The sequence below is a fragment of the Plectropomus leopardus genome, chromosome 10 (assembly GCF_008729295.1).
Source record: "Plectropomus leopardus isolate mb chromosome 10, YSFRI_Pleo_2.0, whole genome shotgun sequence".
Classification (NCBI taxonomy): domain Eukaryota; kingdom Metazoa; phylum Chordata; class Actinopteri; order Perciformes; family Serranidae; genus Plectropomus; species Plectropomus leopardus.
Window position 1 is genome coordinate 15,035,851 of NC_056472.1, and position 22,904 is coordinate 15,058,754.

Here is a 22,904-nt window from a genome sequence, read left to right on the forward strand (position 1 = left end):
AAAACAGCTTAAAACTCCTGTAAACTGCATAAAACAGTAAGCAGAGACACACCACAGCATGAAATGTTGCGAAAACGGCCCAAAACACCATAATATGGCATGTCGAAAAAATGACCCAAAAACCAAGGCTACAGTAAGGGAAAAATGTCCAAAAATGACATGTCCAAAAACCAGCTTAAAACACCTGTAAACTGCATAAAAAAGCGTGCAGAGGCACACCACAGCATAAAATGTTGCAAAAACAGCCAAAAACACCATGATGTGGCATGTTGAAAAAATGACCCAAAAAGCAAGGCTATAGTAAGGCAAAAATGTCCAAAAATGACATGTCCCAAAACAAGCATAAAACACCTGTAAACTGCATAAAAAAGCATGCAAAAACTTGCCACAGAATAGAATGTTGCAAAAATACACGAAAACACAAGAATATGGCATGTCGAAAAAATGACCCAAAAAGCAAGGCTATAGTAAGGCAAAAATATCCAAAAATGACATATCCAAAAACCAGCTTAAAACACCTGTAAACTGCATAAAAAAGCTTGCAGAGACACACCACAGCGTAAAATGTTGCAAAAACAGCCAAAAACACCATGATGTGGCATGTCCAAAAAATGACCCAAAAAGCAAGGCTATAGTAAGGCAAAAATGTCCAAAAATGACATTTCACAAAACAAGCCTTAAACAACTGGAAACTGCACAAAACGCGTGCAGAGACACACCACAGCATAAAATACTGCAAAAATGGCCATAAACACCATAATATGGCATGTTGAAAAAATGACCCAAAAAGCAAGGCTATAGTAAGGCAAAAATGTCCAAAAATGATATGTCCCAAAAACAGCTTAAAACAACTGCAAACTACATAAAACAGTAAGCAGAGACACGTCACAGCATGAAATGTTGCAAAAACGGCCCAAAACACCATAATATGGCATGTCGAAAAAATGACCCAAAAACAAAGGCTATAGCAAGGCAAAAATGTCCAAAAATGACATGTCCCAAAACAAGCTTAAATCACCTGTAAACTGCATAAAAAAGCATGCAAAAACTTGCCACAGAATAGAATGTTGCAAAAATACACGAAAACACAAGAATATGGCATGTCGAAAAAAAACCCCCAAAAAGCAAGGCTATAGTAAAGGAAAAATGTCCAAAAATGACATGTCCAAAAATCAGCTTAAATCACCTGCAAACTGCATAAAAAAGCGTGCAGAGGCACACCACAGCATAAAATGTTGCAAAAACGGCCCAAAACAACATAATTTGGCATGTTGAAAAATGACCCAAAAACCAAGCCTATAGTAAGGCAAAAATGTCCAAAAATGACATGTCCCAAAAACAAGCTTAAAACATCTGTAAACTGCATAAAAAAGCTGGCAGAGACACACAACAGCATAAAATGCTGCAAAAACAGCAAAAAACACCATAATATGGCATGTTGAAAAAATGACCCAAAAAGCAAGGCTATAGTAAGGGAAAAATGTCCAAAAATGACATGTCCCAAAAACAGCTTAAAACTCCTGTAAACTGCATAAAAAAGCAAGCAGAGACACGCCACAGCATGAAATGTTGCAAAAACGGCCCAAAACACCATAATATGGCATGTCGAAAAAATGACCCAAAAAGCAAGGCTATAGTAAGGCAAAAATGTCAAAAAATGACATGTCCCAAAACAAGCTTTAAACAACTGGAAACTGCACAAAATGCATGCAGAGACACACAACAGCATAAAATACTGCAAAAATGGCCATAAACACCTTAAAATGGCAGGTTGAAAAAATGACCCAAAAAGCAAGGCTATAGTAAGGCAAAAACGTCAAAAAATGACATGTCCCAAAAACAGCTTAAAACTCCTGTAAACTGCATAAAAAAGCAAGCAGAGACACGCCACAGCATGAAATGTTGCAAAAACGGCCCAAAACACCATGATGTGGCATGTTAAAAAAATGACCCAAAAAGCAAGGCTACAGTAAGGCAAAAATGTCCAAAAATGACATGTCCCAAAACAAGCGTAAAACACCTGTAAACTGCATAAAAAAGCATGCAAAAACTTGCCACAGCATAGAATGTTGCAAAAACAAGGCTATAGTAAGGCAAAAATGTCCAAAAATGACATGTCCCAAAACAAGCTTAAAACACCTGTAAACTGCATAAAAAAGCATGCAAAAACTTGCCACAGAATAGAATGTTGCAAAAATACACGAAAAAACAAGAATATGGTATGTCGAAAAAAAAAACCCAAAAAGGGAAAAATGTCCAAAAATGACATGTCACAAAAACAGCTTAAAACAACTGTAAACTACATAAAAAAGCTTGCAGAGGCACACAACAGCATAAAATGCTGCAAAAACAGCAAAAAACACCATAATATGGCATGTCGAAAAAATGACCCAAAAACCAAGACTATAGTAAGGCAAAAATGTCAAAAAATGACATGTCCAAAAACCAGCTTAAAACACCTGTAAACTGTATAAAAAAGCTTGCAGAGACACACCACAGTATAAAATGTTGCAAAAACAGCCAAAAACACCATGATGTGGCATGTCGAGAAAAAAAAAACCCAAAAAGCAAGGCTATAGTAAGGGAAAAATGTCCAAAAATGACATGTCCCAAAACAAGCTTAAAACACCTGTAAACTGCATAAAAAAGCTTGCAGAGACACACAACAGCAAAGGATGTTGCAAAAAGACCATAAACACCATGATGTGGTATGTTGAAAAAATGAAGCAAAAAGCAAGGCAAAGTAAGGCAAAAATGTCCAAAAATGACATGTCCCAAAAACATCTTCAAACAGCTGTAACCTGCATAAAAGAACATGGTGAGGCATCACACATGATAGAATGATGCAAAAATGGCCAAAACCACTATAATATATCATGTTGAAAAACTGACCCAAAAAGCAATTCTACATAATGGCAAAAAATTACAAAAAATGACATGTCCAAGCTGAAAACTACATTAAATAGTTAGTTGAGGCATGCCCCAAAAAAGTTTTCAAACAGCGGAATACCGCATAAAATAATGTCCTAAGACATGCCATAGCATAGAATGCTGCAAAAACAGCCAAAAATATCATAACATACTATGTAAAAAAATGACCCATAAGGTAACATTGTAGTATGGCGAAAACTGTCAAAATATGTCATGTCCCGAAAACAGCTGAAAACCGCATAAAATAGCGTGGTGAGACAAGCCATAGCATAGAATAATGCAAAAACGGCTCTTCTCTTTAGGACATAATCACAATCACACTCTTTCTTCACAGACTTGGGGGTCTTGCTCAGGTAATCAGCTGTCACCCTACTGGCCAGGTGTTTGGATTGGGCCTTCATTTGCAGCCACGCTGCCAGGTCTGACAAGGTACAAGTCTGGTCTGTGTTACTCCGGAGAATTCCACGGCTTATGCAATATTCCACAAAGATGAGCATCACTACCAGTGACTGGATTTACAGAGCGAAAGAATCAAAGGCCTCAGCATTTTCCAGTTTTATATAGAGTTGAGTTTGGATCCAAGTTCAGATTGTACAAGCTGCCAGGGTTGACCATACTTTTCATGCAAGGCCTGCAAAACAGCAGTGTACAAGCCAAGGATCATATATGAAGGCTTTCGGAAGTTGGAGTGCACTTGGGAGCTGGCCAAGTAACACTTGGTATTTGTACAGCTCCGTCAAATGTCTGTGATTGTCTGTTAGGTTATCAAGTGCCATCATAAGTCGTGCAAAGTCACTCCCACGGCCGCTGTTTATGGTAGGCAGTGCCGGTTTCAGGATGCCGTAGTAGCAATTAAAGTCTCTCTCCCATGGGTAACCACCAAAGGCAGCCGATGCAGGAAAAGATGCAGCAGGGGACAAGTAAGACCAAGCTGGAATGAGGTAAGGTGGGGCTCAAACACCTGGCAACGTAACACTGCCTAGGCCTATGGCCGATGCCACCATTTGTGGGATCTGATAGTGTGCTCTAGGCTGGTTGGGCCCGCTCAGGGCTTTCTTACACATAGTACATATATCATCCAAAGTCCCACAAAAATGTCAAAGTATAGTATGTCATCCAAAATTGCACAATAAGTCCAAAATCACAAAAACACGTCATAGTGTAGTATGTTGTCCAAAATTGCACCAAAACATCATAGTATAATATGTTGTCAAAAAATCTCACAAAATGTCCAAAATCACAAAAAACACGTAACTGAATTGGTATGTTGTCCAAAATCACACAAAATCATCATAGTATATAGTTTATCTTCCAAAATCTCACAAAAAGTCAAAAATCAAAAAAAGCATGTGATAGTACAGTTTAAAATTGCACAAAAACGTCATAGTATGGTAAGTCGTCCAAAATTGTACAAAAACATCATTGTATAGTATGTCATCCTAAATCATGGATTCACATTATGCAAAACTGTTTTTCCTCTTAAATAAGCTTAAAGCATACTATCTGTCCATCAATTTTGGTAGCACTGGAATGAAGACTTATGGAGATATAAAAGTTATCTGATTTCTTCAAAACATAGGGTGATGGACTTCTGGATTGACCGTAATTTGCAGTGAGGCAACCTTTTGTTACAATGCAGTTGATGTGTTAAAAACACAAATGTCAGCTTTGTAGATGTATTGTAAGAAGTCGCACCCACTTTATGCAGTATTGTATGAATCCCTGTAGCTGATTATAGGATATCAACTTTTTGCATTTGTGTCCCCCTTTAGTGGTAGAATATATCAGGACTGCTCACTGAAGCTCAGACAAAGCATCCCCACATGCACACCAGGTGTGGTTACAATTGCCTACTCTGTTTTTTTATTCATGGGTATTTATGTAAAACTACACTCAAAGATAAATGTTTGAAAATACAGAACTTCAAAATAAATTGACATATCAAAATTTCTTGGACTGTTTAGACCATCTAAAAATGTTGTCAATAGCCCTTTATTATAAAAGCTGTTCCTGACTCTACCATTTTGATCAGTCCTTTTAATGGCTGTAGTAATCAAATTGTAGGCTAATCCCAGACAAAAACAAAGAACAAAACACAAAACAAAAAATCCTAGGTCTACTTCCCAAAACGAAGAGAACCGCAGGAAAAAATAATCTTGCAGTGCATCCACTCACTCATTACCTACAACATAATCTAGAACAAGGCGTGGCTCCCATATAACAGTCACATGACACAAAATTAAAAAAAATAGATTGCAAGAATTGTATTTATAACAAACAAATTTGATCATCCAATAGCCTACAACTGGGAAATAAGAATTATTATGATGGCAGAGTTGCACCAATAGTGTAAAAATGAAACTGTAGGCTACCTGTGTGACAGTTAAACATGCAGAACAGCAAATAAAGATTACGTAGAAAGCGATATTATATGGTGTAAGATAGCTGTCAAAAAGATGTATCCATAATTAATCATTCTTATTTGTAATTTCAACAATTTCTAGGTCAAAAAAGTTGTTTTACACAAAATTCTGCTGTCATATAGCTGAGTCTGTGAAATTGGGTTCCAGTTTGGATTGTTTTTATATGAGTGTAAAATCTGTCAGTGCAAAGTCTTATGAATACAACTCACGTTTTCTAAGTCTTCACTGTGAGCACGAGCCCAAGTTTACAGGTACGAATCGAAAAGTGCTGAAATGACGTCACTGAGGTCACAGTCAGGTCGCAGGGAGAGTAATCGATCCGCGATTCCTCCAACTGCGCATGCCCCAGAGGCAAACATGGAGGGCAGTAGCAGCTCCGGAGAAACATCACAGGCAATGTCAATCATAACGTGCATTGCAAAGCCATTATTTATTTCATAAAATCGAACCATTATGTATAAGATACATTTCTTGGAGTCGCAAACGTATTGCTGCAACTTACAAGCTAAGCCATTTACATGCCCATGATGCTATGTTAGTGCTATCATTACTGGGATTAGAAATTGGCCAGCGCTGCTCGTTTTTTCTTAACAGTGGCGCTGTAGTCCGGGTAGAACATGACTCGTTCCCGGGTCACTCTCAAAACGCGTTCCTTGTCCTGATAATCACTATTACAGGTCTGGGTCCTGAGTTGACTCCAGGACGCGGCGCGCCGAGGTTGTTGCCACGGTCCAAAGTCGGCGGGGAGGGAAACACATGGCCTCCTGAGAGCTCGGCAAAAAAAAGCCCGACATAAATTTCACCGGGTCAGCCGCTTCCACTTTAGTTTGGGGAAGGTTGGCGACTGTCAAGTTGCAGCGCCTCCATCTGTTCTGGAGATCATCCTCAGTGTCGGCAAGACGATAGTTGCCGTCTTTTAGCGAGGCGCACATATCTTCGACTTTCGCAAGTCTGTCGCTGCAGCCTGACTAAGCTTGCTTAAGGTCGGTCATCCGGCTGTCGTGATTGTCGATGGTCTCACTCTCTAAACTTCTCCTGGTCCGCGGGGAGGGATGTAGGATCACCAGCCATTAGCCAGATTGGCTTTGGAGGCCGTCATCGCTGGTGAAGTGGTGGCTCGCACCTCTTTCCTCCTCCGCAAATTATCGCTCATAGTCTCCCAAACTCACAGACAGAAGGATGGAAAATTACTGTGCTTCTGAAGAGACCCCCTTCAAGTCTGCCTTTTTCTCATGCTAACCCGGAAGTCCCCCCAAAGTATGATTTCAAGAAATTTAAGAATAAGAGGCACTATCTTATTAATTAATTAATTCATTAGCATTAATCGCTTATCTTCATTAGGGTTCTGGGGGGTGGAGCCTACCCCATCTGTCATCAGGTGAGCTGCAGGTACACCATGTTCAAGTCACCAGACTACAGCAGGGCAGAAGAAAGAAAATTCCCCAAACTTGACATTTTTAAAGCATATGAAAGTGGTGAAAAATTACCAACTCTAAACCAAGCTGTTTTGGGGTTATTGCTGAAACTTGAAGATGATTGTTACTGTACCACCTTGACGTTATTGCATGTCATTATTTTTGCCTGAGTAGTGGGTGGAATTTGCAACCAGACTGTCAATTTTGGGAAAATTTTCTCTTGAGGTTTTTGCTCCACCAACATGTTTAGCAGATAAAAATAACAAAGAAATACACAGAAAGAAGAATATTCTGAACAAAGACAATAAGGCTCCAGCAGCAAGCACCTTGGCCTGGACACCTCAGTTAAGTTATACTTACTTAAAGCTGTCTTGAATATATCCTATCGAGAAAAGTACATAATTGGTCAAGATACTACATTATTGGGTTTTATAACTTTTTTGATGAAGTTAAGTGCAAAATTTGTAGCCATAAGTTCATGTTTCTCACTCTGCATGTGGGATTCCTCTGCATTAATTCCCATTGAGGAAAAGGATGAAGAGCGATTTGGTAATATTTAGCATAATTTTTTAACATTCTACTTCCTATGTCTGAGCATTTTTAAGACTAAAAAAAAAAAAAAGAAAAATTTAAAAATATTTATTTAAGTCATAAAACCACTTCAGGCCTTATTTTTAGAGTAATCAATTTAATGCTTTTTATAACTTTTTAAGGATTCACGGGAACCCTGTCACTGTGAGCCCAAATACTAGCATTTAGAAAAAGGAACTTTGATTATTTCTATTGGGCTGGACGACTGGATATTCAACTGCCAGTGAGAGCAAACATTTCAAGTTAAAAGCACTTTTTTATTCATTAAGAAATCATGTTATGAAAATAATGACAACTACCCATATATCAGACAAATGTATCTTTCCATATGTTAACAACAAAAGTTTGCTCTGGAGGACGCAACATGTCATCAGTCACCAGAGTGTAACTGTCCTCTCGTTGTGCTCGGCGTGTGCTTCGTCTCATCCTGGAAGTGGCCAGTTCCCACTGTTCTTTCATACTATAAAAATGTTTACAAGGCTTTTTGTGTCTCTTCCCAAAGTCCACACATGAGAATACGTTTCAAATAATTTGTTGTTTGTGAGGAAGAAGTTCACATATATACCAGATTCAGTCTTTGTGTTATGTTGTCTCCTCCATCTATTAATAATTTACACAAAACCTGTACATACTTACAGCAGGCTGGAGCCTGTTTCTGAAGGGATGTGCACATAGAAAAAAGAAGCAACATACAGTGAAGCGAGTCTTTACAAAGTGATAAGGTGGGAGGTCAAGGTGTTACGAGCATATTAGACACTTGCCTTCATATGGTGCATGCAACGCACATTTTTCAACTCTCATTCAACCTTATGGCATTCGAAATGAGGTGAAGACATTCTGCATCAAACCTACACCAACTGCAAATTCTTCCAGTCTTTTGCTATAAAACACACATTCAACACAACTGACAACGGGACAGACATTATTTAAAAAATGTATGGAGTTAGTGCGTGTTTGAATGGCTGATGTTACGATCAAGTATTTCCATCTTAGCTGAAAAGATGAAAGACTTTGGGTGCAATAATAGCAGGATTCACCATACCTAACCTCCCTCTGCATATTCTCTCCCTATCCAACAGCTGATGAACTTCACAAAAACAGGAGCTGGGATAGGAACAGGCGTCTGAAAAAACACTTAAGGCTTAATTCATATCATTTGGCACGTTGCTCATAGTAAGCAACGATTATATTCCTCGCCATCCCGTGACTTTGAATGATCGGCACTTACTGTCTGCAGTCATTCAAAGCAACATCGCTCACATCACACATATTGCATTTTGTTCAGATAAAACAATATATTACACATTTTAGATTTAGAAAAAAAATGAGATTGAGTCAACATCATTTCTGCGCGTTCCGTTACGGACACCACAAACTAAAAGACTACTGGAATTAGCAGTGAATAACACTTACTGCCCTGCCGACACCACTGCTGTGTGCTTCTTTGTTGATGCAATAACATGATCTGAACTGAGCTGGAACACAAACATAAGATTTCACCTCTATAATCTGAAGAGTTTCTTCTCCAAAAATGTATGACAATGTACGTGGGATAGAATATTTCAATGAAAAGCATGCGACCTGTAATGGTACAGGAGGGTCTGTGAACACAAAACATGTTAGCACTCGTTTGTTCGGGTACTGGTGTCAATCCTGTTCTATGGCACAGGTGCATGGCAAACACAACTAACATTCGTAATATTGGATATTGACAAAGTAGATTATGTTTATGGCACAGTGTAGTATTATACCTTAAAGGACTACTTCACTCCCCAAATGACCTTTTGTATATCTATTACTCACCCTGCGTCACCTTGAATTCGTGGAGAAATTGTGTTTTTCTCACGTCTCTGGTGAACAAATAATCAAAAAACAGAAAATTCACGATGTATTAGTCATAGTCAACCACAAAACTATATCAAAATGCCAACTTACAGACTCTCAAACAACTCGTGCAGTGTAATACAAGTCTCATTTATCCAGTCATATGCTCATTACTTCCTAAAAAGACAGCCCTTTCTGACAAGTAACTGAACTTAAAGTGAAATTATCTATGCTCTCTTTATAGCCAGACCCTATTAATAAAAGTGGTAATTTTACCTCACCGATCACAGGAGCTGCTGGTCTACAGCTGTATCTATTAATTGTTTGTTCGTTTTATTGTGTGACTTAAGTGAATCCAAAGGAACCCTTTAAAACAACAAAGACACTCTACAACACAAGCAAATTACCTTATTTAGGCAGCGGTAGACCATCAGCTCCTGTGTTCAGCAAGGTAAAATGACTGTCAATGTAGTCTGATTGTGAAGAGAGCATAGATAAGTTTTGTTTCAGCAAAATGTTAAATAAAAAATGCATGTGTTTGGGCAGTACTGAGCATACGACTGAGAAATGACTGTATGAATAAGATGTGTGAGAGTTTATAAACTGATGTTTTGATATCATTGACCTTAATCCATCAAGGATTTCTCTGTTTTTGGATGCCTTGTTCACCGGGGAGGCTAGGGTTGGGTACCAAACTTGGTAATTTTCAGGGTACCTTGCAATTATTAAGGTACTACCAAACACCAATTCACGTTTAATCTTTCTGTGGCAAATGTTGGTACCCAGCAATGCATCTGAGTAACAACAGCTGGATGAGACAAGAGGTGGCAGCGCCAGAAAGCTTCCCAGAGAGACAACCAAAAGTTTCGCTGTAGTGACCATCTGCTGCAATAGTTTCGGCGTCTTGTCTATATTGTTATTTTAGTAATAGCCATATCACTTTAAGATGAGCAGACACACACACATACACACACACACACAAAAACAAGCAGACAGACAGACAGAGATGGATGATAAACTCTGTGTGTGATTAGACAAGAGCAGAGGAGCTGCATTTTAGTCTGCTACCCATGCAGCTTGTTCAAAACTTTACTTTTTGTTATTACAGAGAAGTTAAGCACAGAAAAAAGGTATCTTTCAGTACCAGCACTGAATTACAGGTACCAGAACTGGTTCAAATGTAAACGGTATGCAACCTCAGTGGAAGCATGTGAAAAAAACAAAGTGAGTGATGGATATCCAAATTGTAATTTGGGAGCTGAAGTCTTCCTTTAAACACCTGCTGTACTGCATTTGGGTGTCCTGGGCTAAAGGAGTCAGACGCTCTGTCATACATACAAAACGCTCTTCAACAAAACAAAAACGCCCTTTAAAACATTTGTTGCAAGAAATCACAGGGAGAAAAAGACATGAGGTTTGTGTCGATCTTATTTTTCCTGGAATTTCTCTCTATTCTGCGTCCGCGTTTCTGTCACATTTAACCTCTGTGAGCTGAAAGAAGAGCTCGCTTTCTCTCAGCAGAAGCCATACTGACCCCGGGCCTGCTACAATTACGAGCCGCATGTTTAATGTCCTGCTGTCACCTGTTGTGTGATAAGCCATGTGGAGGGGGAACCCTCCTGCAGCGGGGCCCTCACATGTTGTAAGCCACATATATGGGGTCCAGCTGGTCGGCCAGGAATCCATCTCTGAGGTGCATGCGTTGCTTCTCCCCTCTGGAGTTGATGGGGATGACACCGGGGTCGACCACAACCACAACTCCTACGATGAGGTAGTGCTCCTCCAGGACAACATTGGTGACCAGGGCCACCAGATCCAGAGCCTCCTGCTCCGATCCTTCCAGCTCCACAACCACCACAAGGAGGTTGGTCCAAGTGAACACCGCACTGCAGGGAGCAGAAGGGAAAGACAGAAAAAGAGGAAAAGAGTAGATGGAGAATTCATGTTGCTCAGCTATATTTTGAGTATAAAATAGATAAACATTGGAGTACATGATGGATAATTCAAACCCAACAGTAAGAAAGTAGGGATCTATAATTGATGTAATTCCTCACCATTCAGCTATGCTCTTATGAGAGCGGATTACAGAGGTCTCAATGTCAATGGGGTGATACCTCATTCCCCTCAGCTCCAGAGTCTCATCAAGAGAGCCCACCACATAGAGGGCGTCATGGCGTTCTGAATTAAAGATGAAATTAAAGCGAAAAGCAGGAGGTAGAAGTTATCGTTAGTTTTCTGTGGTGACAAAAATGAGTACAGCCTACACCAAAGCATTATTCTGACTTTAAGTAAGAGTGAGCACTGGTGAGTCTAACCTCCACTGGCATCCGTCAGATCAGTGCGCCGCAGGAAGCCCAGGTAACCTGTCCTCGCCCAGACAGTCTGCGTGTCGCCGAAGCTGAGCTTGGTGTTGAAGTGGTCAGCGTGCAGCGCCTCCTCACCATAAACTGTGTAGTAGCCTGTGGCGTTATGAGGACTGCTTACCCAAATCTATTACATACAGAATAATAATTATTAGTACCTGTTGATCATTAACATAAATTATCGTACACATGTCCCACCCCGGATATGCCCTGACCTACTGTAACTTGAGCAGAGGAGCTGCGAGTGTATATACTGTATAGCACAGATTGTAGGTCACAACCAGGTAAAACGGGTGACTGTGAAACAAGTCAGCTGTGAAAAAACACAGATGACGTTGTGACTCACCTCCCCTAGATGGGAGTCTCCCAGGGGTCCTTTAGTCTCTGTGTTGGCGATGATCACCTTCACTCCTGGAAGGATCTACAACAGCAGACAGAAGCCATTTCTAGAAGCTTTAGAAAAGAGCAACCCTTTTTCCGGTGTGAAGTAACAGCTATTTGTAGTGTTTTGTGTGCATGTTTGGATGGTGACGTACCTTCCCAGACTCCATCAGTGGCAAGCTGTGGGGCGACCCTCTCTCCACGAGGCGAACCCTGAAGAAATAAGAAGACAAAATGAGTCATTTTATAATTTCAATTAAAAGAAAATGTAAACAAAACAGTCAAAGCTGTCCAGTTCAAGATTTGAAGGATGTGATTATAATGCTAGAAAATGATCACAATCACAAGAGTGTGTGAACATATCTGCAGTGGTGCCCCTTACCTATCATGTCGTAGAGCTCTCATGTCCACATAAACAGTAGTGGGGTCTGGTCCTGCTGTGCCCTGGAGAAAAAACAGGCAGAATGGGACATGAGTGGATAATGTAAGTGTTATAGCCCTGACATTAAAGGGGACCTATTATGCTCATTGTTCTTGTTATATTGTACTAGAACATATTTATATGCTTTAATGGTAAAGAAATACCTATTTTTCTTCATTTTGGCATTGCTGGAATACTTGTTTTAACCACCTGTTTGAATCCCTCCGTTTTAGTGTTTGTGCCTTGAAGCCCCCCCCCCCCCCGAAAAAGCCCAGTCTGCTCTGACTGGCCAAAGATTCATGCAGCACCGTAACACAAACAATTGAGGCCCCCTGCAGCACAGAGCAGGCAAATTTTAACATCTTTCATGGTGAGTTTACTTATTATTTCAAAAGCAAAAAACGAAATTTAACACACCACTTTAGAGCACTGCTTTTGAACATTACAAACTATGAACAGTCACAACTGCTATCAAGCTGCACACCAGACTTCCCTCACCTGACATTGAATTTCCAGGATGCATGGTGTTCTGGCTATAATCTATGCTAACATTACGCTGTCTGCCTCATTAGTAGCTTAATGTAGCCCATTCTGCCCGTCAATTACTTTTTTTACGCTCAGGTAGGCCTGTTTCATCCTCTTCAACCTCTCTGTTTCCCTCTAAATATTGCCGACTGCGTCTGACATACTAAACAAATAAAACTTTGAACCAAGAATGTTTTTGTATTTGTTGTATTTTATGGCAATATGCGCCATATCATGATGTGCATCCTATGTAATTGTAATTTCTACAAATAACAAAAACTTTTTTTTTTTTACTTATTATTGTTGTTAACAGGCAACAACTTGAACAGTTTGGATTATGGGCCTGACTCCAGGGGCCTGTGGGTGTATACTGTACGGGTGCAGTTACAGGGTCTTAGCATCTGTGCACCATCACTGCAGTGGGGGAATGACTGCTATGAGTATAGCTGCACCTTCTACTGTGGAAAAATCACCAAGAAAAAGCCTCTCAACCACAATCTTGTAGACATGCTTCAGCAGGGATATGATCTGAAACTGGGAAAAATTAACAACATCTGCAACCAAGAAAACATGTTTTCCTGACGTTAGCATGTAGCTACATGTAGCAGTGTGGGCTCTGTGATGTAAATACTTGCAGTAGTGTGCCTGGAGCAGATGACCATATAAAGAAATCCATCACTAGCTGAGGTCTGAGTGTTTTGCTCACAGAGATTATGTTTGTATACATTTACCTCATTATGTGAAACTTTGGCCACATTTAAGATATATATCTGATATTGTATTACCATAGGGAAAAGCATAATAGGTCCCCTTTAATCCTGCGTGTTGCCTGAGTGGAGGGAAGGTGGAAGCTGCTCATGATACAACTGTTGAAAAAGCAGGGGGGAGGGGAGGGGGAGGCAGCCAGAAGCCAACCAGCCAGGATAGTTAGGACTTTGGCAAAACTCAACCATGTAGCCACAGACACTGTGAGTCCCTGCACAGTTCTTTTCATCTGCTCTAATGCTGTTTTCATACAAGTGTAACATGATTGGGAAAAGCTACAGTGCCAGTTCTTTGAAGCCTACAAGAAAGTAGTGTAGAACTGTAGTTTATTTCCTTTAAATGCTTTTCTTCTGTAACAAAAAAGGCACTCAAGTGTCAGAAAATTTCTAACTGAGCACCATTGTTCTGATACATATCTACAGCTCTGCCATGCACCGGAATTCTTATTTATCCATTCCTCAAGTACTGATCAGATACTGATTCCTTCTGCTTTGGGATTTCTCATCTGCTACTGTAAGACTCAGTCACTACACATTATTGTTTCCTTCACTTCTTTGCCAGTGTGTAGTCAGAGCACAGGCTAGCATCGCATCGCTGTGAAGCCAAACACAGAGTGAGATGAACATCAACGAGTCTCAATCCAGCAATTAGTCTGCGCCAATAATTCAAAGCCAGCAGTCTGATTATTAGCCTATTTAAAAGTGCATCGATCACTCAAGTCTAACACATTTGTTTTTATGAACCTGATCAACATGTTGGCTCAACCTAAAAACATAATTTCACTGCTATCAACAAAACAAAACAAACAAAAAAGGAAGATCACAATACTCTTCTTCAATGTAATTGTTTGTATCACGTGTTGGAACAAAGGTCATAGGGTTTGACATGGCACTCCCAAATTAATCAGAGCAGAGTTCATGCTGCCAGCTCATGGTATAATGTAGTTGCACATCACATATAACTTTTCATAAAGCGATGGTTGAGAGTCAGCCGGTACAGCTAAGACTCAGCTAAAATGAATAGCAGTAAAGTAAAGATGAAGCTTGTCAGAGAGAAATAAAACCAAGAGAGAAATAAGTGTTAAGCGTGTTCTAAAACCATGCAAGATAAACAAACACACACAGGAACACACAGACACACACACACACACACATTAAGACTCAGCGGCAGCCCAATGAGCAAACAGCAACTCTTATCCTAGGGTTACCTGCTCAGCCAGTTTCCCTAACCTGTTGGGCTGACGGGACAGGGCAGGACAGATAAATAAAGATATATATATATGTATATATTTATATAAATGGATACACAAGCACACACACACACACACTAACATATTCATCACAGATAGAGATAAACAAATAAAACAGAACACTGAAGGCCATAGGATAAAAGAAAAAATGATGTCAGACCGAGAAGCAGTGTATGGAGTTTTTGCATCATTCAAAAACATTACATATATATATGAAGCTTTACACATTTCCTTTTATTCCAAGCTTCATATTTTTTTTATCAAGCCACTCGGATTACGTCATCATCTTCTATAGTGTTGCCAAACGTGCACTTTTCAAGGATTTCTTGTATGTTTATCTATATTGTGGCAAAGATTCATGGCCAGTTTCGCCCCATAAAATTTTGAACCCTATGGACTCTGGATCTCTCCAACTCTCCTCCTCTTCCTCCTTTTTATCTTATACTAGCTGCTTACCTGCAAACAGATTGCCACATTCACCCTGCAGCCAAAGGTGGTGCTGACAGCGCGTGGTGAAAGCCCCAAGTCCTTGAAGATCTTTGAGAAGGACTGAGTGAGTGCTATGCGGGGCCTCTCCTCTGCTACCACCATGCATGTACGAACGCAGGACAGGTTCACATTTCGCAGCTGGAAGTGGAAAAGAGAAGAGTGTGATCAGTAAAAACTATTTAAAAAAATTAAGTGCAAATTACTCTAATTATGGTAATAATATAATCTTCTTTCTCAATTTGCAAAGATGACTGTGGGTGCATGTAAACTAGAAGCCGACAGGAGAAACTTAATGGTTACATTTTCATATGAACAGAACTTTTTTTATTAGATAGATTCCTCTCATTAAACCACAGGCATGTGGAAAATCCCGGTCTTGAGTGCTGCAGACAGTAATCAGCACACAAATAGAAAGGAGGGAAGTGTTTCACCCCTGAGGACCCTGATTCTGTCTCCATAATTGCGGCGCTGTGGCAACAGCACCACAGGGAAAAGGGGTAATTGAAGACAACCCTTAAATTTTATGGAGGAAAATGTTGTAGTTTCTTGCTTCCCCAGTGGCACCACTCAACACCTGAAGAGACAAACTGACCCGCAGTGCTTCTGTCTGTGAGCCCAGGCCCTTCGTACACATCTCCATGACTGAGTACGAGCAGAAGGTGACGCGCACTTTGTACTGGCTGACTGCTGCAAGCCACAGAGACGCATTGCTCTCCAGCTCCAGGGGGGGAACCAGGATTGACTGATGGCCCGAGTACACACTGAAATAAAGAAACATACATGCAAACAGAGGCTGAGTGGGACAACATAGTGGAACAAAAGATCCAACAGAATATAACAGTTTGCACAAGCCACTAGCAGAGGCTCTTTAAAGGTATATTATGCTGGATTTTGCTGAAAAATAATCATCACTGATCCACTAGAAGTGTGTGGTGGTGTAATAATCTGCTGAGACTCTGCTCTCTACCTGCATTTTCTCATTCTCTTCTTAATTTGCTGTGTTCGGACATTACGAGGTGTGTAGCCCCAAGCCAATGACAGTGCTGAGGTGAGGTTGGGACTCTATAAAAAGGTAGCAGCCATGTGCAAGACTGTAAGCAGCACACATCCAGGAGGAAGCTTCGAAAATCACTGACACAGTGGCGAAAAAACGCAAATATAGACAGGTTTTCAGTTTCGCTGGCAAGCACTGAAGGGGAGGATGGAGATGATGAGCGATGCAGAGTTGGCCTATTTTTTGTAAGTGACAGCGGTTAGCTTAGTTAGCTTGCTTAAATCTCAACTTTTCCATTACAACAAATGAAGCATTTCTACAGTAATGGCTTGAAGAGTACATACAAATAGTGTAGGGAGGAAGTTCAAGAAACTGAATGTTGTGTTTTCAAACAGTAACTGACAATTCCTGCATGGTATACCTTAAACACAGATAATATTACTGTTATTAATTTGTTCAGAGGTACTGGTTTACCTGCACAGACACCAGAGAGCGAAGCCCAGGCCGCAGTAGGGGTCCAGACAGATGGCGATCTGCCGCGAAGGGTAGAGCTCACACTGCAGTTTGATGGAGCGACACAAGGCACTGGTGGCAGCGTGAGACATCTAGAGGACACACAAGGACACAAAGAATGCATCAAAACTGGATTCTGGGATAAAACTGAACTTCAACAGACACCTCTTTGAGCTTTTAGAAATCCATGATTTCACTTTGTGTGTGTGCTGGCTGCATCATGCTCAAATTTCCTGCACACAAAATCTGACTGTTGCCAAGTAATACAAAACACTCTTCAGATAAATTACAGCTGTAGACTGTGGACTTAAATATGCTAAAATGTACCCAATTAAAAGTTTTTGTATTGTATTTCTTCAACTTGTAACGGCAGCTACCATATTGCTGTTGTATTCATGGTGTAAAATATTAAGATTTATAAACCTTGGGATGAAATGGGAGCAAAGAAAGACTGGTAACCTCCCAACACGACACACTATTAAAACTCAGATGGCTCATGTGAGTCCAACATTCAACATACCTTGACCCCCGCTAAGATGCCTGTTGTGGACACACTGAAGTCCAGGTAAGCTAACATCTCGGGGGTCGGAGGCTTGTACATCTGGGGACTCTTCTTCCTGGGGAGGTCATCTGGCGGACGAACAGAGGGAGAGAGGAGGAAGAGTTTTTAAAGCAGGTATAGAAATCACACACCACGTTCTTTCTTTATTTGAAAATTGACGGTTGCGACATGAAAACAAAAACTGTGTTCAATATGTGTGTATAACTCACCTGTGTCCAGCACCATGGGCCAGCTCTTGATGTCCACAGCAGCAGCAGCCTCTTTGGATTTCAACAGCTTCATTATTGCTTGAGTGGTCAGGATACACACCGACTTACTGACCTTTAACACACAGTTACTGAAGTGTTACTTCATATATTTTAATTATTCACGCAATGTACACCTGCATTGCATGGAGCAGAGTTACCTTTGTTTATTTTATTTTTAAACCAGACATTCACCAGGTTAAATGTTTGCAATAACCGTGCTTGGAGAGATTAAATTAGAATTTTGAGATAAGTCAGCAGACTCTTTGTTACCTCGACAATCATCTTGACAGTGGGCAGGGTGGTCGCCAGGTTCTGGGGGTGCGGGGGTCTGACAGTGACTGGCACACAGCCGGCATACAGGCAGCCGTAAAAGGTGGCAATCAGGTCGATTCCTGCACATAATAGTTACATTTAAAGTGTTTGGCATTCTACACCTTATAGCTGATGAAATGACTGTAGAACGAGCTTTAAAATAATATTAATAACATGACTGAGTCTCTCCTTGTGTGTGATTATGATTAATAGACAAACCTAAAAGATAAGGACAGGGATAGCAAAGACACAGCTGTGACATTATTAAAGTACAGGACTGAAAGTAGCAATTCTCACCTGGTGGGTAGACGAGTGCTACATGATCTCCAGTGTTGAGGCGCCCCATCAGTGCTGCAGCCACCCGCTCTGCCCGCTTGTGCAGCTGCAGACAGGAAGCTGTACTCGCTACCGTGCCCTTAGGACGAAAATGTTACAACACGTTACATTCATTTATACAGAAGCCGAGAAAGGCAGTGCTTGCAAATGTTTGTTTTTTAAAATGACATTATCTCGAGATTGTCAATTAATTATTTAATTATCTTGAGATAAAAAAGTTTGTTTTTAAGTGATAATTTATGTCAAAGAGTAATTCATGTTGAATCATAATCAATTTGTCAAATCTCGAGAAGCACAAGAACGATTTCTTGAGACAACAAGATCATTTCTGAAGACAAATCATCTTTTATTTTCTCAGGACCCATAAATGATGGCTCACACACAGCATATTTATCCCGTCATCTTGGAAAAATATTGTCTTCCAGTCATTTGCCATGGCAAAACTAAATTCTATACACCATGATGAAAAGGCAGTACCTTGGCATTGAGAACAAGGAACAGAGGATGGTCCGGAGTGGCCTGAGCTCTCCACTGCAGCACATCTTGTATATACAGGAACTATAGAGGAGAGAGACAGACACGTTTATCTTCAGAGAAATAAGAGAGACACACAACAAAAACAGACACAAACTGGGACAATGAATATAGAATACAATACAAATATAATGAAACAATGGAGTTGGTGGCAAGTTGGGTTTTGTTCTTCTATGTGAAGCTGAAAAGAGAAATGAGAGAAATGCACCGAGCTCACACAGCAGTCAGCTGTATTTATGTCAGATTCGGCTCCTTTCAGTATGGACCCTTACCTGTGTCTGCAGCATGTGTGGAGGTAATGAGCGGGTGAAATGAGGATGACTATCTACCTTACGTGCCTGGTCATTGTCCTCTAGTTGGGCCACGTCTCTCCCACAGGCCTGTGCTATCCTCTTTCCTGCCACCAGGTTTCCCACTATCATAGAAGCAGGACCGACCTCTGTCCAGCACAACCACATTCAGTGATGTTAGGTCTTACATGCATATTGACATAAATATAAACAGCAATAGAAAAAACAAATGAAGAAATAAGTAAAGAAGTAAACAAGTATTCATGCTAAATTTACTCTAAATCAGATCCATGCTGCTGTTGGTCTACCTGGCTGTTTTTGTCTCGGCTTGGGCAGGTTGGTAACACATGTGTGAGGGCACATGAGGACATTGCAGGGGTGCAAGGCGCCCTCGAGGAAGCGCTGTTTGGTCTCAGATATATGGATGCCGCCCAGGGGAGCCTTAGGAAGTGTGTTGGCAGGCACCAGGGCCAGGCAGTACACCCCCACCTGGTGGATGCTGTCTATGGCCTGGAAACGGACAAGTTATGTGTACAAACTGAGGAGAACTAGAGTTCAGCAATTCTGTCAAGTAAATCATCCATTTTTTGTTTCCAGTAAACACCATACAGTAGGGGACTTTTCCACTTGCAGTTATTCTTGTTTTTACATGTATCTATGTTATATGCTTATGCAGTCTAGAAAGTAAACCAAATTGAGACAAAATCATTTGACATTTTAGTCAGCTTTGACTGGGACTTTAAGGTCCAGTGTGTAGGACTTAGGGGCATCTATGGGCAGAAGTGGTATATAATGGTAATAACTGTTTTCAATTATTTATGATCATCTGAAAATAAGATTGTATTGCTTTCACTGCCTTAGAATCAGCTGTTAAAATCTACATATTGAGCTGGTCCTCTCTCATGGAGTCTGCCATGTTGTTCTACGGTAGCCCAGAATGGACAAACCAAACACTGGCTCTAGATAGGACCATGTTTTGGTGTTGGCCTCTAAAGCTCTCTTACACATTTAGCACATGGGGGAAGTTCCATTTCAACAACCTTGCTGCCAGATGCAGACTAGATTTGTAAAGGAACCATAGTGGTTGTCTATTCTTCACCTGCACTAACTTCAAACCCACTTCACCTTTCTGATGTTCTTTGAAGCACTCTATTAGTAAGATACTGTTATTGTAATTAATTAAAACAAAAAACAGCCCTACTTCTGGCCATATCTCACTTCTTAAATTTGATGAATTGTTTTGTGGGTTTTTTTTACTGCCATAAAGGCCCTTTGTAATTCTGTTTCAAATGTTATATTAAAGTATAAACAAGAGGCCTTTGAGCTGCCTAAAGTTCTGTCATTAACACCATGAAACCTCAACATCTGATCAACTGGAGATCAGCAAAGCTGTAAAGACAATCAGGCGAAGTTGCTTAAATTTTACAATTAAAAATTAACAGGGGCCTTAGTGTTTTTCCTGGTCCAATTTTCATTTAAGTAAACACCATACAGTAGGTGATGTTTTCACCTGTAGTTATTCTTGTTTTTAAAAAAAATCTCTTTTATATGCACATGGAGATTAGAAAATAACCCATGTTAAGACAAAAATATTGATGTGCTGTGTATTCTTCACTCACTTTCAATTTAAACCCACTTCCAAAGCATGCAAAAAGGCTTCACTGATTTTCTGTCCACAAGCTGCATAGCGAAATCATCCTTATTAATGAATTCAATGAACCTACAACAGCCCATATTTTAGAATTTTAAAAAAATGAAAGAACTACAAAATAATAATAATAATCTAAAGGTAGTTTGAAGGTTCTGCAAGCTGAGTATCTTTGTGGAGCTGACATGAAAAAAATGATTATTTCCTTGGGGACAAAAAAAATGATCTAAAACCTTGTGACATGTTGTTGAAATCAATACCTAAGGAGTAATATTAACAGCCCTTCAGTTATTTTGTCCTCAGTGACAAGATGTGAATAAAAACATAGATCACAATGTGCACCTGAAGGACGCGACTCATCCACTGGAAGCTGTCTTCCTCAGAGGCGTCTGGCCTCTGCTCTGCCACAACAACGATCCTCTCGTCATGCAGCACAGACACAGAAAACACCGCTATCCTGCAACACAAAAAATAAAAAAACACTTCACAACTAAACTGTACTCCAATTAAACTGCTCAGTTTCTGCTGTCCTGAAACACTATGCAGAGTTGGAAAACAATGCACCTTCAGTGGACACAGCATGAGAAATATGCAGAGAAGTACAGAGTTCTTGTTTACCTCCCCCTGTACACAAACTTCATGGGCTCCACGGCCAGTGCTGTGGCAACCACGTCATCAGCATTGTGTCTCCGCCCACTGACCACCATCAGCCCATCCATCTTTCCCACGACAAACACAAGGCTGTCCTGGTGGGAATCACAGAGCACATACTGTTAGACGGCCAGAGCTTGATATTGGCCCCAATCTTAAGTACAGTATACATCCATACAACTAGCATGTGAGGTAAAAGTACACTGGAAACTGAAAACCTCAAGACAGTTATTGAACAGAATAGAGCTCTACTTTCAGTTTAGGAATAAAAACCATCATTTTTGCCTCACTCATACCCCTTTTCCTTCAAATTAGCTCTGGCTCTTAAACCGGTTCTGTTTAGGACTCTTTGGGCCTTGGTGCTGTCTAGCAGCCCCCATTTCCACCGGTTTTGTGCTAAATCATTGTAATCAAAGATGTGTCATCAACATAGGTAAACAGCAGAAGAAAAACCAGGAATTACACTGACTATCTGCAAATTTTTGTTCTGTTATTACAGATATTTGTTTTTACCAAGTAACAAACATGAACCAACTATTAATAATTCTCTTTTTTATCTGACAATTTCTCACTTGACTTCTCCGTTATATCCCTCTCCATCCTCACTTTCTAACTTGTACAGCATGATGCCCACTGATGTCATCACTGTTTGCACTTCAGTTTAAGGAAAGCCTGCTAGCTTCTTGCGGTTCTAGCTTAGAACCAACTTTTCAGGTTCTGAACCATTTTGGTTTTTTTGTAAATATGTCCTGAACAGTTCCAAATATGGGGCAGGGACTGGAATGGAACCAGTTCCATGCTGGGAAAGGGGTAGTAGCATTGGGGTCTGGCCCTGGATAATTTCAGTTTGTGACAGTTTAAAATATGATTCTCTTCTTTGCTGATTTTAAAGTGTAGCCAGTTGTTTGTCTAAACTAACAATTTCTAAATAAACAGACATCTCTGCTTTTATTGGAGCTACTGTACTGGAGAAATAGTCCCATATGAAAACTGTCTTCAGAGAGGTCTGCAAATTTTTTAGAGGAACTGAGATATAGTTTTTGGAGATATACACTACAGTTATTTTCTTTAAAATAATCTTTCCAGCTAAAATTCAATTAAATTTTCCTCCATTTTAATGAGCTCCCAGCAGAAGCCTAACAGGCATACTGTATATCTCAAATACTGAACAAATAAAACTAAAACTACTGTATCTGCATGGCAAAATACTTCCAAAGGTACACTTTTGTGATTTGTTTAATTGAATGTTAACTGAAAATTTCTATGAATTTTATTTGTTTATTTAACCATATCAATCTTGTGTATGTTGTTAAAACAGACTTTCTGTCTCTGTGTGTGCTTGTATATTTTTACATAGTATTTTAGTATATCTTTTATTTGACTCTTTTATTATTTATTCTTTTATTTTTTTATTTTCTCTATTTATCTGTACTTAATCA

General features: G+C 40.1%; 1 protein-coding gene across 9 annotated transcripts in view; it reads right to left on the reverse strand.

Annotated features, from left to right (window-relative positions):
* Positions 1-9,671: 9,671 nt before the first annotated feature.
* Positions 9,672-22,904, reverse strand: part of dip2a (disco-interacting protein 2 homolog A) — a 107,963-nt gene continuing 94,730 nt past the window's right edge. For 4 of the 9 annotated variants that reach the window (XM_042494194.1, XM_042494202.1, XM_042494198.1 and 1 more), the window contains 19 exons: positions 21,433-21,560; positions 21,157-21,271; positions 19,475-19,676; positions 19,206-19,315; positions 18,820-18,900; positions 18,304-18,421; positions 17,965-18,086; positions 17,656-17,767; positions 17,405-17,514; positions 16,846-16,976; positions 15,970-16,138; positions 15,345-15,515; positions 14,847-14,876; positions 12,311-12,372; positions 12,084-12,141; positions 11,894-11,968; positions 11,500-11,674; positions 11,239-11,362; positions 9,672-11,070 (listed from right to left, as the gene is read on the reverse strand). In XM_042494194.1, coding sequence (XP_042350128.1) covers positions 10,818-11,070; positions 11,239-11,362; positions 11,500-11,674; positions 11,894-11,968; positions 12,084-12,141; positions 12,311-12,372; positions 14,847-14,876; positions 15,345-15,515; positions 15,970-16,138; positions 16,846-16,976; positions 17,405-17,514; positions 17,656-17,767; positions 17,965-18,086; positions 18,304-18,421; positions 18,820-18,900; positions 19,206-19,315; positions 19,475-19,676; positions 21,157-21,271; positions 21,433-21,560 — 2,346 coding nt within the window. In that variant the 3' untranslated portion in view covers positions 9,672-10,817. The remainder of the gene's footprint in view (positions 11,071-11,238; positions 11,363-11,499; positions 11,675-11,893; positions 11,969-12,083; positions 12,142-12,310; positions 12,373-14,846; positions 14,877-15,344; positions 15,516-15,969; positions 16,139-16,845; positions 16,977-17,404; positions 17,515-17,655; positions 17,768-17,964; positions 18,087-18,303; positions 18,422-18,819; positions 18,901-19,205; positions 19,316-19,474; positions 19,677-21,156; positions 21,272-21,432; positions 21,561-22,904) is intronic. The other 5 variants (XM_042494200.1, XM_042494197.1, XM_042494199.1 and 2 more) reach the window with 3 other exon arrangements.